The sequence below is a fragment of the Coenobita brevimanus genome, chromosome 60 (assembly GCF_032717465.1).
Source record: "Coenobita brevimanus isolate Jiangsu-jjx chromosome 60, ASM3271746v2, whole genome shotgun sequence".
NCBI classification, from domain to species: domain Eukaryota; kingdom Metazoa; phylum Arthropoda; class Malacostraca; order Decapoda; family Coenobitidae; genus Coenobita; species Coenobita brevimanus.
Window position 1 is genome coordinate 26,097,820 of NC_137013.1, and position 18,990 is coordinate 26,116,809.

Here is an 18,990-nt window from a genome sequence, read left to right on the forward strand (position 1 = left end):
TATCCCTCCTAACCTACAGCTCCAGAGAAATCTCGATGTCCCTCCATATCCACTGAACCAGCTCGGCACGATTCAGCTAAGGAGAAGCCACAACGTCCCTTCTCGCCGACTGAACTGGCTTAACGCAATTCAGCCCCGGAGAAGCCATGACTAGTCCTGGGCCCGGGCCGAGTGTTACAAGACACCCCAATCCCCGGAGTTACCTCCATCTCTGTGCTCCCCCTTCCACACCCTATAAGTCCCCTCCTCCCTATACTTGGAAAACAGATCCCAGTGACACAACTGTATAAAATTTCTGTCCCGACTTCTTGGTTCCCTTCTAGCCTCTCTGTGTGCTCACTTTTGGAATAATACACACTACCGTTGGTCCCCCAGGTCCATAGGGAGAACTAGGTATCAGGTTCCACACTTTTGGAACTAGAGTCGTAGTCTCTCCCCTTTGGCCTTTTTTCGTCCTGATACACGTTAACAACACCAAACACTACAGACGTAAACACACTTTCTGGGTCTCACTTTTTTTTTTTTTTTTTTTCGGTGTATGGACTTTTCGACGACCTCCCTAGTGCACTCAAAGAAGAGGTATTTTCAGGCCCTCAGATTGAAACTCCGTATCCCAGACTGACCACTTCTCTCATAGTTTCTGTGTCTCAGGGTTAATGTGCAAAGGTTGTACCTAGAGTGCGAGAATAATAATAAACCTGTAGTGTCGGCACTCTGAGTTTGTGTGCCTACCTTGTACCATTTGCATGCATCGGAAGTGTGTTTTGTGTGTTCCTTCTTGTTTAAAAGAGCCCAGGGAATCCAGGTTCGTGCCAGGATAACATTTAGTTATTTCGAAGGTAACACACTAAATTACCGTGCTCTGTTTAGCTCCTTATATATGTATATATATATATATATATATATATATATATATATGGTAGGTGGGAGCACTCACCATCCACTCACTCAATGTAGTGCTGCTCTCGGGTGTCTGCCCTGTCCTCTCCTCCATCCTTCTTTCCTTCCATCTTCTTATATCTTTCTTTCCTTCATTCTTTCCTCGTCCTTCTGCCTACGGGTGACTTTACTTTCCCTCTTCTGTCTTTCATTCCTTCATTCTTTCCTGTTCCTTCTGCCTGTGGGTGACTCTACACTGAGTGACAAGCCAAATGGCTTCCTGTACACCAGGAAAACATTTACTACGCTGGATGGTAACCATATAACCAAATTTTGTCGCCTGGTAGTTAGTGGGTAATTATTGTTCTCCAATCGGATTGAGCCGGTGAAGGTTTATATCCAAGGGTTGGTTGGGGTTTATTGTTCACGTAATGCCACTCAGAGATGAGTGAGGTTGGTCACCCTCAGCTTAAATGTCAGGACCAACTGCCTGGCCCCGGGCTCCTACGCTCCTCATGGGTGACGTAGGATTGGATGATGGATGGATGGATGGATGGATATATATATATATATATATATATATATATATATATATATATATATATATATATATATATATATATATATATATATATATATATATTATGCAGAGACTTCACTTCACCGTAAAGATATGTATGCAAACTAACCACAGGAGAAATGAAAGGAGCGACAGTGAGTACTTTCGTATATTACATCTTCAGACAGAGTAAGACAGAGACGTAAAGGGTAGAGGTCTTTTATGCACACCCGCAGCAGGTAGTGGCACACAGAACAATGGATGACCTGAATTTTTACCTGCGGCTTAACTTATGGTCACCTGCAGCAGGGAGTGGAACACAACAAAGGATGACCTGAATCTTAAAATGCACGTGACAAAGGAGGAAGGAGTAGGAGGGGAGGAAAGGGGGGTGGGAGGGAGGGGGAAGGGGGAAGGGGGAGGGGAAGGGGGAAGGGGAGAGGGGGGAGGGAGGAGGGGATAAATACTGATGCTTAACTTCAGACCTAGAGGATTAATGCTTGGTGTGTCCCACATAGGTGTGACAACACCACCAGGAGATGACAGGGAACAATCACTTGTTAGTCTGGGGGATACTGCTTTAAAATTAATTCAGTTAACAATTTATCACACTTAAAAAGACCATAGCTCATGTTTACATTCTTTTCATATGTGCCAGAAATTAGAGAAAATTCTATTACATTTCTTTCATTTAAGCTTTTTGATCTTGCTAGAATCTTGGAGCCTGTCCAGTCAATATGGTGATCACTGGATGCTTTGTGCTGAAATAAACCACAACTCTGTTGGGCTGTCCTTACACTGTATTTATGTTGTGAGATTCTAGTTTCCAAATCTTTTCCAGCTTGTCCTATGTAAAATTTGTTACAGCTTTTACACGGGATTTTGTAAACAACGCCTGAATTACTGAAAGGGCTGTTCTTGATGAGGGTTTTTTTGATGGTGTTCTCATATTTGAATACTACTTGTACATTGGGTTTCCTCAGTATGTGAACAACATCAAGAAATTTTCATGGAAGGGGAGGACAAGGGTTCTTTGAATGTTCTGGCTATCTGGCTTATAAGTTTTCCCTTCAAGGAATCGTTTCTTGGCTGTATTGTGGCACTGAGTTAGTAAGCTTTGTGGATATTTTAGCTTCTTTCCAATACTCTGAATCATTTTTAGTTCATCATCTAAATATTTTGGGTCTAAAATTCTATATGCTCTTAGATACATGGATATGAACACAGATCTTTTTACATTAATATGATGGTTTGAATAGTAATGAACATATGACATAATATTTGTAGGTTTTCTGTATACCTTAGTCTTCAAAACATTTTGGTCCATGATAACTTTTACATCCACAAATGGTAATTCATTATCCATTTCCATCTCAATCTTAATTTTCTCTGAGTCCTTATGTAATTTAACTGCATCAATTCTCCTTTTATATATGTTTTCGAGCAGTTTTACAATGTTCTCATTCTCTCCTTGTTCTCGCAATGAATTTATAATGGCTATGTGCTCCACTGATTCGAAAGGCTTTTTGTAATCAACAAAACCTAAGTACAGTGGTTTATTATATTCTGCAGTTTTCTCAATTAGCTGATTCATTGTGTTTACATGATCTTTAATACCCGTTTCTGAATCCTGCCTGTTCAGTTGGTTTTCCTCTAAATTTGTTGTTATTCTGTTCGTAAGGACTTTAGTGAAGAGTTTGTAAACGACTAATAATAAGCTAATGGGTCGATAGTTGCTAAGATCTTTTGAGTCACCTTCTTTGTAAAGTAAAATAACTATTGCATTACACCATGTTTTGGGAATTTTCATCTGTTTTATACAGTGGGTAAATAAGTGAGCAGGCCTATTTTGTACTTCTTCTCCTGCATCCAACAGTAAATCTGCTACTATTCCATCTTCTCTCGGAGCCTTCCCTCTTTTCATATTTTTAAGAGAAATATTTACTTCGTCTGGTATTACCTCAGGTATTTCACTTGTGTCAACTGAAAAGTTAGCAATTGGTACTACGGTCTTTGATCCATACAGTTCTTTGTAAAATTCTTCAACTCTCTTCAACATCTTATCTCTGCATTTAATGACTTCACCGTTTTTGTCTAGTGCCATTTTACTTCGGACCTGTTTCAGACTTTTTCCTTTCTTGATGGTTTCTTTTATCTGATCCATATTTCTATTTCTTTTTTCTTCTCTTTGTCTTTTGTTGATAAGCTTATTTAATTCCGCTCGTTCTGCTTCATTTTTCCTTGTTTTTGCTTTCATTTCCTTTCCTATTTTCATAAGCTCGAGTGTCTTTTCTGAATACTTCTTGGCTTTGTTGTATTAGGTTTTCCTACTACCTCCGCTGATTTTCTCAGCACTTTTGTTAGTCTGTCATTCAGCTGATCAGTGTCACATTCAGCATTACTTAGAGCCTGAAATATGTTCCTTATTTCCAACAGAAAGGCTGCTTTGTTTTCGTTTACTTTTATTGGGTATATCTTCTTATCTTTAATCATCTTTCTTTCATTTTTGAAATTGAATCTGGCTGTGCAACCCACCATTCTGTGGTCACTTCCGATATTTACTTCGTTAATGACATTGACATTTCTGATCGTGTTATTCTTATCTGCTACAGTGAAGTCGATTTCATTCTTTGTTTCTTCATTTGGACTTCTCCAAGTCCACTTTCTCCTTGTTCTTTTGTGAAAGAATGTGTTCATTATTCTCATGTTGTACTGTACATTTCAGCAAAGTTTACCAGCATTTCTCTTCTTCCGTTCCTTTCTCTCACTCCAAATTTTCCCATACATGCTTCTCCATTTTTTTGATTTCTCAAATTTTGCATTGAAGTCTCCCATGAGTATAGTACATGTTGTCTTTTCTTCTTCCATAGTCTGGGAGATGTCATCACAGAATGTTTCAGTTGCTTCATCTGAGCTCTGAGAAGTTGGTGCATATACTTGTATTACTTTCAGGGTATATATTTTGCACAGGCTAATTACAACCAATGCAATTGGTGCTCTGTCATACACTGCTGAATTTAAGAATGTTGTCTGCAAGATTTCTGTTAATTAGAAATCCTACACCACTAACTCTTTCATTTTACCTTCCTCTATAGTAAAATAGGTGGTTGCTGCCTTCGAGCTGAATTGCTTTTTCTTCTTTTCTGTGGGTCTCACTCAAACCTACAATATCCCAACTAAAGTTTTCCAGTTCAATCATTAAGTTATCAAGTTTGTAATCTTCTGCGAGGCTTCTTACATTGTATGCATAGATCTTTAGGGATTTCAGATTGTTTAATATCCCAGTCTCTAACTTGCCAACACAGTGCCTACTCACTTTCGGTGGCACACTGCCCGTAAACACAGGAGGGAGTGCGGTTGGACCTTGAATAGACGATGATCCAACAGGAACGCCCGTCAAATCATTTGCAATAGAACTTACGTTTGGTTGGAAGGATTGTGGCAAATAATCTCACCTCCCTGCCACGTAGTTTCTGGTGAGATGTAATATTTTTTTGTCACTTTATTCATTATATTCGGTGGAGCCCTATGTATCTATAGCGGGTCCCATGACCGTGCCGTCTAAGACGGTACCACTATATCTACAAGGCCTTACCCTATCCGCCACCCGGGGACCCGCCAGGTAGCAGTGGGATCCTGCCCATGGCTCTCTCTCTCTCTCTCTCTCTCTCTCTCTAGCTACTGTATATCTGTCTATCTTTGTATATGTTTATAGATAGGTAGATAGATAGATAGTTAAATAGATAGATAGATGTACAATATGTGTATATCTGTATATATCCACATCTATCAATCTGTGTTTCTATCAATCTATTTATCTGTCTATCAATATATATATATATTTGGAGAGAGAGAGAGAGTCATGCAAGTAGCACGTGTTGCTTTTCATACGCATTCCAGTAATGTGTGTAGATTCGCTGTTGCTTTATGAAGTCTTTGAAGCAGCACGGGTTTGGTAATGAATTTGGCGTTTTTTTTTTTTTTTTACTATGATTTCGAATTTTGAGGAAACTCACGTTCTTAGCACCTGTTACTTCTTCATAAGCTTTCCAGCAATGCTCATAGATCTTCTTTCGTTCTAATTCTCCATAAAAACAGTTTAGACTTTAAACGCTGAACTCGGTGCTGTTTGGCTTTATTCTGCAATATTATGGCGACATCTTTACTTTTTCTTCTTTATAAGAAAGTCAATTAAGTAACACCTGTTACTCTTTTTATAAGCTTTTCAATTATGTGCCTAGTTTCACTTCGACTAAATCGTCTCCTAAATAAGAGTTTTGATGCTGTGTTCTGCCACTCCATATATCTGAGTTGTAGGTGGTTCGGTAGATCTAAAAAGAGATAAAATGCAGGAAGAACACCATAACAATTACTTCGTCAGTAAGACAGTGTATTACTGTGATATGAAGTCACTGTACTTGCCTAGCCCCGAGAAGATGCTGCGAAGACTCTCTGGTGGTGGTGGTGATGGTGATGAATTTGGCGGTGGGTGTTGGTAGGTGTTAATTTTCTTTTTTCGATTTTTTCTTATGAAAAGCGGAAAATTATATATATGCAGAGAGAGAGAGAGAGAGAGAGATTTCATGCACTGTCGTCGCACGAATTAGTTCAAATCATGACGTCTTGATGTTTCTTGTTTGATGAAAATGGCGTGTTGTTTTGTCATAGTATGGAATTTGGACAATAAAATGGACTTCACAAAATTCTTAATTAAAATTCTTCACTATCGTAGCGACATAAACACCGTTCTGATTACTGACAGACGACTCTTTACTTCTTTAAAATAGTACAATTTAATTCAGAGAAATTCTTCATATCAGCTATCATTTATCAGCTAATCCAGACAATATTTTCAATGTAATTCACATTTTTTTCATCTGACCTCCAAGAGGAGTGTCCTCGGTTCTGCACCCTGGAGTACGACCCTGTTTGTGGCAGCGACGGCGTGACCTACGGCAACAAATGCTTCCTGCTTATTGCTCAGTGCCACGACCCATCCATCAGACTCGCCTACCCTGGAGAGTGTGACCGTAAGAACATTTTCTCACATTTCTTAACGTATTGTTTTTTACTTGGGAATTCTGGTGACACCTGGTAATATCCTCTCGTATATTGGTAATGAAAAATATGTCAATAATAGGGAGGTATAAGTAGCATACAATATGATATAAACGTTTAATATACAATGTGTGCTGTCACGGAAAGGCAGCACGAAGTCTCCCACGACAACAATACAGACAGTGAGGAGGCAGCCTAAGGGTAAGGATATGGGTCGTATTCTAAGTGGTTTTGTAGAATTCATAATACATCTTCATCACACTACACCTTAACGTTAATATCGCTTTGTACGTTATTGATGGAAAGTATGTCTCTATAATGGCCATATAAATCGCACACAATTGAATGATAAGGTTTTCGTTTTCGTTTTCGTTTTTAAAGGCTCTAACATGCTTGCATGTGTCGGCCTTGGTCACCTAATGGCGGCTCTCCAGCCTGCACGATCCATTGCAGCCTCCCTGTTCAGTCCCTTATCCCTGAGGTCACACTTAATGACCTCGTCCCATGTCTTTCTCGGTCTACCCCTCATAACCCCACCCCCAATATTAACACTTTTCACCTTCCTCACCCAATTATCATCCCCCATCCTCTCCACATGTCCAAACCATCTCAATCTACCTCTCCTCATCACAGCACCAATACACTCCAATCCCATCCTACCTCTCAACTCTTCCATCGTAAACCCAGCCCCTCCAGGCCTTGGACGCAGGGACGCACTGCACATCCACCTACTCATTGTCATTTCTGTACGTCTGAGCCGGCGAATATCTTCCTCCTTCAGTGCCCAGGTCTCACTACCATACAGCATTACACTCCTAACACATGCTGCATACAAAGACCTCTTAGCACGTAGGGAGAGTCCTCTCAATGTCAGGAGAGGCAAGAGCTCCCTGAACTTCTTCCAGCCACTTCTCACCCTAGCCACAGAGCTAGCTCCAGCCCCACCTCCAGCACACATGTCTCCCAAATAACAAAACTCTTCCACACACTCAAGAGATTCACCAGCAAGTTCAATCCTTTCACGTCTGACAATCTCCATCTGCTCACCCCGACACGCCGTACACATAAAATCAACGTTATCTTTTTACCTCTGATGTGGAAAATGAATCGCTAAGGAAAAGTTGTTACAAAACTTCGAACGTTACACAGAATTCACCTGCCAGCCACAATATGCTGTATTCACTTCATCCCCCATCTCCATATAATGGACGTCGCAAAAATATAAACAAAGAACGGAAGAGAGTTGTTGGAATAAGTTTTTTTTTTTTTTTCCTTTTTAACCGAGAGATCAATGCTGGAGTGTGTGCCTACATGCAGTGGTACAGATATAGGCGGACATGTGCGCTGCCCAGTTATACACAAGTCCCTCACTTCCTTACCAATACCCCCAAAAGTTAATGGTGGGCTACTGCATAGAGGTAACCAGCCTGCAGTTCACCGGATTCTTGTTTCAGGTTAATAGGGGCTACGCCAGTTGCAATGTAGCATCTCCGTAGTGTCATGGGATCAGTGCAGGGACTGGTTTCCTTTCCTGTTTATGTGACTTTAAAAGGCCGTAGAGTGCAGTGATAAGGCTGCAGGAGGTGGGAAAGAGGATGGGTTATAGAAGACAGATGGAGGCGAGACAGGGTAGATAATTATGATCAGGAGCAGATGGAGGAAGTGGAAGGTGTGAGAAACCTGTGTGCAGCACCGAGGTGGTGTGTGGGGTTAGAAGAGGTAAAAGATGAAAACAGTAGCGTGGTGGAATGAGAGGGTTAGTGAACTGTGAAAGGAATGGAGGAAAGTTTTAGGGACTCCATACGAAGTAGATGAAAATTAATGAGGACATGTAAAATGGAAGAGAAAACTGTATGCCGGGAAGAGGAAAGATTTGAAGAGAAGGTGAAAGAGCCTGAAATATAAAAACAGAAGAATGCTTGCGAAGAGACAGAAAACGATCAGAGGGTGAGAGTATTTAATGGGGCTCAAAAGTATATACAACGATTATAGTGGGGATGGCGGTGCTCCTAAATCCATCTAAACAATATCGAAGCAGTAAAACGACATGTAATCCCATCCCTGCACTTTATTAATTTATTTTATTTTTTGGCATAATTCTTTTTATTGCATGGTTCGTTAATGATTATATCATGACAGTTTTTGGGTGCACTTATGGTGCACCATAGTGACACTGGTTTAAAAAAAAAAAAAAAAAAAAAAAAAAGGATTATAATTATGTTTTCCTAAGCCGACCATGTTCAGTCTGTGGCACACTGTCATTCCAATATCTTAATATGTTTTAGTAAGTACTTTTCGTTCTGGTTTTGCTATTTTTCGAAGCACATATGTAAGATGCACCGAAAACTTTTGAAAGTTATTCAACCTAGGATCATCACAGTAGCGATGGGATTAACGAAGGTTCTGAGTTACCCACTCTTCCTTGGAAACTATCTTGAGCTAAATAAAATGACCTTTGAATACATATTACTCACCATATTACTCACCATACTACTCACCAACTCTTCCTCTTGCGAATGAAAGTATCCCCAGGTCTGCAGGTCGTTGCGTTGATGAGTAGTGACGTAAGGAAGAGAACAAATTTTCGGCGTGAAAGCAGGACGTGTCCGTGCGTCTGCCCGTGGCGATGAGCATGGCTTTGCTCTCAACGTGATAACTTCACTACTAGATATACTAAACTCTGTTGCATCCATGAGCACTGAGCCCATTTCTAGCATCCTTGGAAAGAGGCTTGGCAGGGGTGGATGATGCAGTTGGCTACAGGTGGCGTAGACGGAATCAGACAAATATGGACCTGAAGACATCGTTGTACACCTGCCAAGAGCACTGGACAGACTGAGACTCCCCTGTGTGTTATGGAGGGACTCCCTCCCTACCCTTTGGTCCCGAGATGAAATGGCGACCTGTACAAATGGTGGCAGGAAGACACTTGCGTGTATAGCCACTACCTGGCGGCCATGTAGCACCGCGATTGTGACGTGAATACAGTAGACATTACCCAGTGATTAGGGGTTAAAACAAAGATTTTACTTTTTTGTAACCTTTTCAGTGATGTGCGTAGATCTGTTGTTATTTTATAAGTCTCTCCAATAATCTAACTCTGTTGTTGAACCCTCTCTACTGATTAATTTTGTAAGAATATTCCTCTTTTTTGCCCCTTTTCAGCATTAGGCTACTTTTGCGCATTCTCAGCATTATCTTGACTCACTTGATTACATATCTGATAATGTTCTCACTTGCTGGCTTTGTGAGCTGTCTCAAACATTTTTTTTGCACTTTCAGTATTATTTTGTCGAACTCCAGTAAAGTCATTCTATTAGCATCTATTATGTTTTTTACTGTCTTTCCATCTATCTACAGAGACATGTTTCAGTATGAATGTGTTTCTAATTGGATACTCTTTGGTTACTCATTATATCAATTTTTTTTTTTTTTTCATGTTGGTAAATTTTAGGAAAGTCAGCTTAAGTCATGTCTGTTTCCTTTACAAGCTCACCATCGATGTCCGTAGAACTCCTTATTGTTTTACAAGATAACAAGAGTTTGGCATGTTCTAACACTCATGCATATTACAGTTTTCGCTTGCTCAAACAACTATAATAAGTTGCGGTTCAGCGAATTTCGATGAAACTCCTTGGTTATTAAGGAAAATGAGACTCCAGTCTGATTACTTTTGGATACAGAGCTGAAAGTTAAAAGGATCTTTGTTATGATACAATACCTATACTAGAGTGGAAAATTATTAAGTTATACGCGTCCACACAAGAAAATGCTGATGTTGTTAGTTTTCTCAGCAGCAGTGCTTAATCGCACATGCCTGATATTAAAGCACAATGCTGTATACAACGATACTTCTTATTTTAAAACGTATATACTATGAGCTTAAGTGCTTTGGAACCTGATGCCAAAACATTGCTGCTCACACATTTGACTACATCTTTATTAGCAAACTGGTACTTTTGGCGCCTTTCAGAATTATGTTGGCGAGTTTTGTGAAAGACACTTCAGACACACCCATTAATCTTTCACATGCTTCATAACTAGTTGCATGGATCCGCTGTAGCTTATTAAGTTTCCGAGATAAAGCAGCTTTGATGCTGTGCTCTACAACCATACAAAATGTCTGTACCATCTGACAGTATGTATAATACTTTTCTGAGTCGGGAGTTCTGCGAGCACTAGAACAACGATATGTTATACTAGCAACATTATCCCGTCTTCTGCCATACCCTTCGGGAACTACATTATTACTAGCAATATAATACCATTTTATGCCTTATCCTTTGCGAACTATTATACATATCCACCCGCCCGCCAACAAAATTCACCCATTGACCTACAAACCTATCCACCCAGCCCACCCACCCGCCTTTCTCAACCACCGTCCCCAACATGCCCACCCATCTGTCCCGCCCCGACCACTCACTCGCCGAGACAACCACCCACAAAAACTACCCCAACCACCCTATGCACTGACCTACCCACCCCACACGTCCGCCAACAATAAACACCCCTAACACTCCACCATGCCCAACCCACCCATCCACCTAACCCAGCCATCCACCTGCATCTGCCGACCAACCTGCCCATCCACCAATGAAGGTCAAACAGCAGGATGACTTGGAAGATTACACAGAGAGAGAGGGGGGGGGGCACTTCAGCAGCTCTTATAAATACAGTACATAGTCTGTATGATTTTATACTTAACCAAACTTGAAAATGTCGAACATGTTTCAGTAAGCATGTTTTGTATAGTATGTACTTTAGCAAAAAGAAAAGTTTTGCCATCCTACCAGCCTGATGCTGATGTACGCTCGGCAAGATTTGCGACTGGACCACCTGGTTGCAGGATTTGGCTAACGTGGCATCAGCGCGCGCCCGTGTGTGTGTGTGTGTGTGTGTGTGTGTGTGTGTGTGTGTGTGCCCGACAATTTTTCGAATCGCCAAGCTTCATCCTCCGAATTATATTGTGTGGCCATTGTATTATGCTATGTTATAGACTAATAAATATTATGTGATTGGGATCATGGGCTGTGCACTATACTATTTATAGTCTGAGTTATATATAATATTTCTCTTGCCATGTAGCGTGAACCACGATACAGGTTGAGTTGTGGTTCAGAAACAGAGGGTAAGTTCACACAGAAATGGCGCGATGTAGGGGGAAGGGGGGAATATGGGAGTGAGCGGCCAACAGTTATATATTCTTAGTCATTACAGTAGAGTTATTAAGGTGTCAGTGATATCCTGTATCCTATATAATAATAAACCTATTTATTTTTATTATCTTTAGACCCGATTACACACTAGGATACCCCCTCCCTCGTTAACGGAAAACATGCAGCCTCTCTCTCTCTCTCTCTCTCTCTCTCTCTCTCTCTCTCTCTCTCTCTAAAACTCCTCAGCTGGCTATCAGTAGACACACACACACACACACACACACACACGCTAATAAGTAACGACGTTGCATTTATTACGTTTACCTAAAATTTAATAGTGTCAAAATACAAGTGCAATACATAACCACCTAACATTACGGATTATGTTTATGTTTCAGTAAGAGGTATGGGGTAGCCATACCCACAGTAATATTTTCGTTAATGCTAAAAGTAATCGTGTGTTCAGTGGCGGTTACCAGTTAGAGGGGAGGTGGCCGCTGACACCTCCAATCCTCATAGCTACGGTGGTGAGTTGTGGTGTCACTGCAGAGGTTCCTGTTCCTCCAGTTATTTCAATAATTAGAGTTAACATGATGAACAGCTATTTCTCATGGAAAATACAAACAGCCTATATGGAACTCTCAAAATACATTTATGAAACATATTGTGGGAGCTTTCCGGCTCTCACGCACCAGTCATAGTTTTGGTCCTTTGTTTCAGTTTTGCCAGCCTGACAGTGTGCAATGTTAATGAACATGCTATTAATGTTAGTTCTATATGCTTATTTACATTTCGAACAACAGAATTCAAAGTAGGATTTCATTCAGTACACAGAATGCTAAATACAGTATGTGTGTGTGCGTGTGGGACAATACGTGTGGTGGGGGTGGGAGGAGTATACTGAGTATGAAATGTGTCATAATGGTAATTTGGGTGTGTGTATACGTGGCTAAGGACGTCCAAAACTGATATGTAATCTTTGCCTTTAACACTCAATGACGCACAACACAGTATTTATTTAGGCTCTGTGTATAAGTTTGTTGCATTTTACATTATTAAATTATTATGATTATGTTTTAGGGGTGAAACCTGAAACACAACATAAAGACAAACACTAAAATATTTAAAAAATGCATTCTGGGTGGCAAAATACACGAATAACAATATTTCAGGAAGAAATATTACCGCATTATAACATATATTTAAGTACGTTGTAGGTGCAGCGTTCCTTAAGCTTGGGTTATCGGATTTCCTTTGATCAGTATGTTACATTATACTGTAGCTGTGAGTTAAGTAATATGTTATTTATTGTATTATAAGTGATGTCATGGTGGACGTTCACTTAAAACTACATCGAACAGACGGCAACTGTTAGTAGTTTACCGGTATTTGTTATTGCTCACACACTGACCAACTTATTCCTGAGTAATTTTTAAAAATCTTTATCACGATTGGAAAACAGCACCTTAGGCATTTGAGAAGGAGGCAAGATGTCTAGCGAGTTGGCAAAATGTCTAGAGTTGTCATTGTGCCAATCAAGAAAGCATCATATTTTAATGAAAAAAAAAAATGCTATTGTAACAGGAAAGTTGCGTTAAGAAATGCACATAAACGTCACTAATTCCTGTATAAGTGCCCGGTAATAATCATGTCAGTGAGCAAAATATATAAGACACTGTCGTATCAGTTATGTTGCCAGGTAAGTTACCGGTACATTCAGTTATTAAAGTTACTGTAAAATTGTTATATTGCATGGAATAATATCCATTATAATCAAAGGATATTAATTAAAAAAAAAAAAGAACATAAGATTTCTGTGGAATTCATTCATTAGTAGGAAGTAACCCACCCTCCTTCTCGATCACCTCTCGCAGTCTGTTTGGTATAGAGGCGACATGGTCCCGTATGAGCTGCTGCTGGCGTCTGAACTGTTCCCACTAGGCATGCATGTGGGCCAGTAGTTCATCTGGTGTCCGTTGCCTCTCAGGCTCCCAACAGTTAACCATATCCCCTCATACATTTTCGATGGGGTTCATGTCTGCTTCCTTACTGAGCCAGTCGAGCAGCTGCAAGTCCTCTCGACCTCCAAACCATTCCGAGACTCTTCTCGCCGTGTGGATGGAGCAGCGGTCCTAAACAAAAATTTATAGGGGCCTGGGAGAAACGGATAGTTCCGCTCCTGAACTGAGGAAAGGAAAAAATCCTGCAAAATTTCAATGTACTTTTTAGTAGTGGAACTCCCTTCTATCCTGGTGACGTCACCCATGCCGTGGATGCACACCCACCCCCAGACACTGACGGTGACGTGTCCACTTCTGGCCTCCTCGTAGATGTTCCTACGGTCGTAACTGCACGTGAATAGAATATTTACACATCGCTCATATAGTTTCATTTTTCTCACATTTTTGACTCTTCTGGAAAAGCCACCGTTTTTCATGTTATGGTTCGTTATCCACTATTTGTTTAGTATATTTTATGGGGAATGTAAGGCTTAATCAACAATGGTGCAAGTGTTGGTAATATGCGTTCATCTAGACGTATTATTACTATGAATATCAATTGATCCCTAAATGTTCTTTTAATATTATGATTGTTTAGTCATAAAGTATAAAAATATTTTTGTTATACATATCGTCAGTAAATTTATACATATACATTAGAGTACTGTTGAATCCAGAAATCTTTTCTCTATCATTAAATTTTATGACTACCAAATACCTGGTAACAGTCATATGAAGAAACGTCAGGTATATGATCAACGTATCTCTATACTCTGGCCTTTATCTACCTACTGCTCTTCCACACTCTCCAAAATTTCCTCAACCTGTCTGTTTACCATAATTCTTACAATTCACCACCATATATATATATATATATATATATATATATATATATATATATATATATATATATATATATATATATATATTGTGTAATTCACCGTGTCGGGCAGATGGTCGTGATCGTCAGCTTTTTACTCTCCCGGATGGGAGCTGAGAGCTCATGGAGTCTGATTTAAGGGCAAGGCTGTGACCTTCACACATGCACACACCCGTCCCCTTGCTCAAGGGGGACAGTAACCACCCACTTTGTCAGTGAAACTTTTCGCAACCTGATCGAGGCGCGAACTCCCGTCTTCGAGATGGCAAGCTAGAACGTTACCACTGAGCCAGAGAGCGTGTGTGTGTGTGTGTGTGTGTGTGTGTGTGTGTGTGTGTGTGTGTGTGTAGGTTCTCGCTTTTACCTGAAAACCATACACCCACATATGTTATTAATCAAGAAACTTCATACTGGCTAGGTTATATTCAATAAATCCACGTGGGCTATCGTGCCATTTACTCATATCTGTTCCAAGTGGCCCAACATTAAAATAAATAAAACAAAGATTTTGGGTGTGGTCATTCGGGAGGGTCATGCAGTAATCATATATTATTATCAGTGATCATTTTCAAACTACTATGCAACATAGAGTATATATTGGTTTTACACTTGACCACTCTCATTTTCTAAGGAAAACATTGGCCAGTAAAAAACCGCTGGATTTATAACCACACCAAAAAATACGTGAACTTCACAAACTATTAAACACTGAACTTGCTGCATTTTCGAAGAAGTTTACGTGAACGTCCATATATAATGGATAAATTGCATAAATCTTTGCTATAGTATGACTTAATAAACTTATCGCTGGGAATCCGGTAAGTTGCCATTAAAAACAGATGCTCCTACAGTGTAGTTTTGTAATGAACATTAAAATAACATAATTTCCTCCTGAAGGAATTAGTAATTCATGCAATATGATTCCATATTACAGTATTATAATACTTCAGTGTTTGTCTTTATGTTGTGTTTCAGGTTTCACCCCCCAAACATAATCATAATAATATAATAATGTAACATGCTACAGACATATAAATAGAACCTAAATAAATACTGAGGTGTGTGTTATCAAGTGTTGAAGACAAAGATTACATATCAGTCTTGGACTTAGCCACGTATACACGCACCCATATTACCATTATGACACACATTTCATACTCAGTATACTCCCCTTACCCCCACCACACGTATTGTCCCACACGCACACACACATACTGTATTTGGCATTCTGTGTACTGAATGAAATCCTACTTTGAATTCTGTTGTTCGAAATGTACATAAACATATAGAACTAACATTAATAGCATGTTCATTAACATTGGTCACTGTCAGGCTGGCAATACTGAAACAAAGGACCAAGACTGTGACTGGTGCGTGAGAGCTGGAAAGCTCCCACAATATGTTTCATATATGTATTTTGAGAGTTCCATATACGCTGTTTGTATTTTCCATAAGAAATAGCTGTTCATCATGTTAACTCTAATTATTGAAATAACTGGAGGAACAGGAACCTCTGCAGTGACACCACAACTCACCACCGTAGCTATGAGGATTGGAGGTGTCAGCGGCCACCTCCCCTCTAACTGGTATCCGCCACTGAACACACGATTACTTTTAGCATTAACGAAAATATTACTGTGGGTATGGCTACCCCATTCCTCTTACTGAAACATAAACATAATCCGTAATGTTAGGTGGTTATGTATTGCACTTGTATTTTGACACTATTAAATTCTAGGTAAACGTAATAAATGCAACGTCGTTACTTATTAGCCTGTGTGTGTGTGTGTGTGTGTGTGTGTGTGTGTGTGTGTGTGTGTGTGTGTGTGTGCGTGTGTACTGATAGCTAGCTGAGGAGTTTTAGAGAGAGAGAGAGAGAGAGAGGCTGCATGTTTTCCGTTAACGAGGGAGGGGGTATCCTAGTGTGTAATCGGGTCTAAAGATAAAAATAAATAGGTTTATTATTATTTAGGATACAGGATACCACTGACACCTTAATAACTCTACTGTAATGACTAAGAATATATAACTGTTGGCCGCTCACTCCCATACTCCCCCCTTCCCCCTACATCCCGCCATTTCTGGGTGAACTTACCCTCTGTTTCTGAACCACAACTCAACCTGTATCGTGGTTCACGCTACATGGCAAGAGAATTATTATATATAACTCAGACTATAAATAGTATAGTGCACAGCCCAAGATCCCAATCACATAATATTTATTAGTCCATAACATAGAATAATACAATGGCCACATAATATAATTCGGGGGATGAAGCTTGGCGATTCGAAAAGTTGGTGGGCACACACACACACACACACACACACACACACACACACACACACACACACACACACACACACACACACACACACACACACTCACACGCACGCACGGGCGCGCTTTGTGCCAAGTTAGCCAAATCCAGCAACCAGGTGGTCCTGTCGCAAATCTTGCCGAGTGTACATTGTGAAATTTAGAGATATCCTACGTAAGTATAAGTGTCACTTGTTTAAAGACTTTTTAACTATATGGGTAAATCACCTATAGCTTTAATGGTTTCCGAGATCATTCAGGTTTCTGCTCATTTTGTTGGATTATGGTTCCTTCAGCAATAAAGTGGTGTTTATTTTTTATAAATAAAACTCACTAAAGTACCACCGATTACTTCCCATAAGCTCCCCAACGCTGTGTTTAGGCCCACCAGCGCTTTAAAAGTTTTCCGCAAATAATGAGTCTTGGTGCTTATTTGGCATTTTGACATTTTTCTTTTATCGAATTCTTGTAATTATGAGAAAATTAACTAAAATATCAACAACCACTTTTCAACAACATTCCCTGCGATATGAGTTAATCCCCTGTTCCTCTAACACTCTCCAAGATAGCCTAGGTTTGAAACTGATTTTTGATTTTGGTAATTATTATTATTATTTTTTGTTTATCAGTAAAGTAGCGTACTGTGAGAAAAACTGTTTAAGCAACACATTTCGCATCATAAACTTTCCAACGACGTGATATATCTGCTGTAGGTAGTATGATTTCCAAGACAGCTCAGATTTAGTGTTGTGCTCTGTCACTCTGCCACATGTTAGACTGTGCCCTTCCTTGCTGGTGATTGCACGAAATTTGATAAATCTTGATTATGAGGTAGGAATGAATGTCCTTGGTTATTAGTCACAATGCCCCTGCACTGTGATTAAGTTTGGAGATAAACTGAGGCAAAAACTGGTATTGTTGTCATAATACAACAACCACAGTTGGGTGAAGAATTATTACGTTATAGGTATCCACACCATCAAGTTACCTGCCTGCTTATGTTATTAGTTTAGCTAACAGAAGTATTTTGTCCCACTTGCCGTATATTAAAACACACTTTGAGACGATACGTAATTTATTTAGACCAGTGGGGGAGACGGTGGCTGAATCGGTAGAGAGGCGGCCTCCAGTCCTGGTGGACCCAGGTTCGAATCCCGGCTGGGGCAGGGAACAGTTTAAGGATTTGAATTTCATAAAAGCAGGCTTTCCTGATTTACCAGATGACCCGCCGACATGTCGTAAAAATACCCCCGCTAATACCAATACACCAGTCCTGTATGAGACAGCCCTAGCATGTATTCAATATGAACGGTGGGTGTCAGCGCCGAAGTGGTGACATGAGGAGGTGTAGGAGGACTACTGGGCCTTGGGATACGTTACTGCCCCCGAGATATAGGCCCTGAAACCTTTGCCCAGAGTCGGACACAAAAAAAAAAAAAAAAAAAAAAAAAAACGGCGGACCGCGGTCCAAATCCGGACGCTGGTATGGACCCCAGTGACCTCCTTCTTTGATGTACAGAATCTAGTTCATATCCAAGAAACTAAGCATTTCAGATATATGATATTTTTTTAAATATCGCCTGAATAATTAGAATTCCACATAGTTATCTATTTGTAGTAAGTTAAACTCTTACAGTAATGTCTTAGGACATGGGTATTACTGTATGTACTGTTTTCGTTATAAAGTACATGACATAGAAAATTAAACTTCGTGGTTAAAAGACAGATGAGTGAGACTACTGTCTAACTGAGACTACCAATTTTCCAGCTACTCCTGGTGATCACATTCCGTGAAATAAAGTGAGTTTCATCAAACTAAATACCATGTCATTTCTGTGACTATTATTTTCCGTGTGCACACTATGTAGCAAGTTGCAGCAAGTACCCAGTGACTGTCGTCGTTATGTTGTTCAAATGATAGGATGACAGAAGGGTACTGAACTTCTAGACTGGTTATGGGTGGACAGTATGAAAGTGATGTGGTGTTGTATTTCTGAATACACCGAGTCATTACATTTTAAAATTGCAATTATACATTTTCCTGCAATCAAATAGATCACTTGCATATTTTTATGACATTAGTGATATTTTACAGTGTATCCCAGCACTTAATGAGCTACCTTTAGAGCCTTGGTCAG

General features: G+C 39.9%; 1 protein-coding gene across 2 annotated transcripts in view; it reads left to right on the top strand.

The window, feature by feature from the left end:
* Window positions 1-18,990, top strand: part of LOC145403013 (uncharacterized) — a 763,478-nt gene that overhangs the window by 50,797 nt on the left and 693,691 nt on the right. For both annotated transcript variants that reach the window (XR_013897919.1, XM_080274842.1), the window contains exon 4: window positions 6,328-6,468. Coding sequence is in view for 1 of the 2 variants with exons in the window: in XM_080274842.1 (XP_080130968.1) it covers window positions 6,328-6,468 (141 nt within the window). In the remaining variant the exon portion in view is untranslated. The remainder of the gene's footprint in view (window positions 1-6,327; window positions 6,469-18,990) is intronic.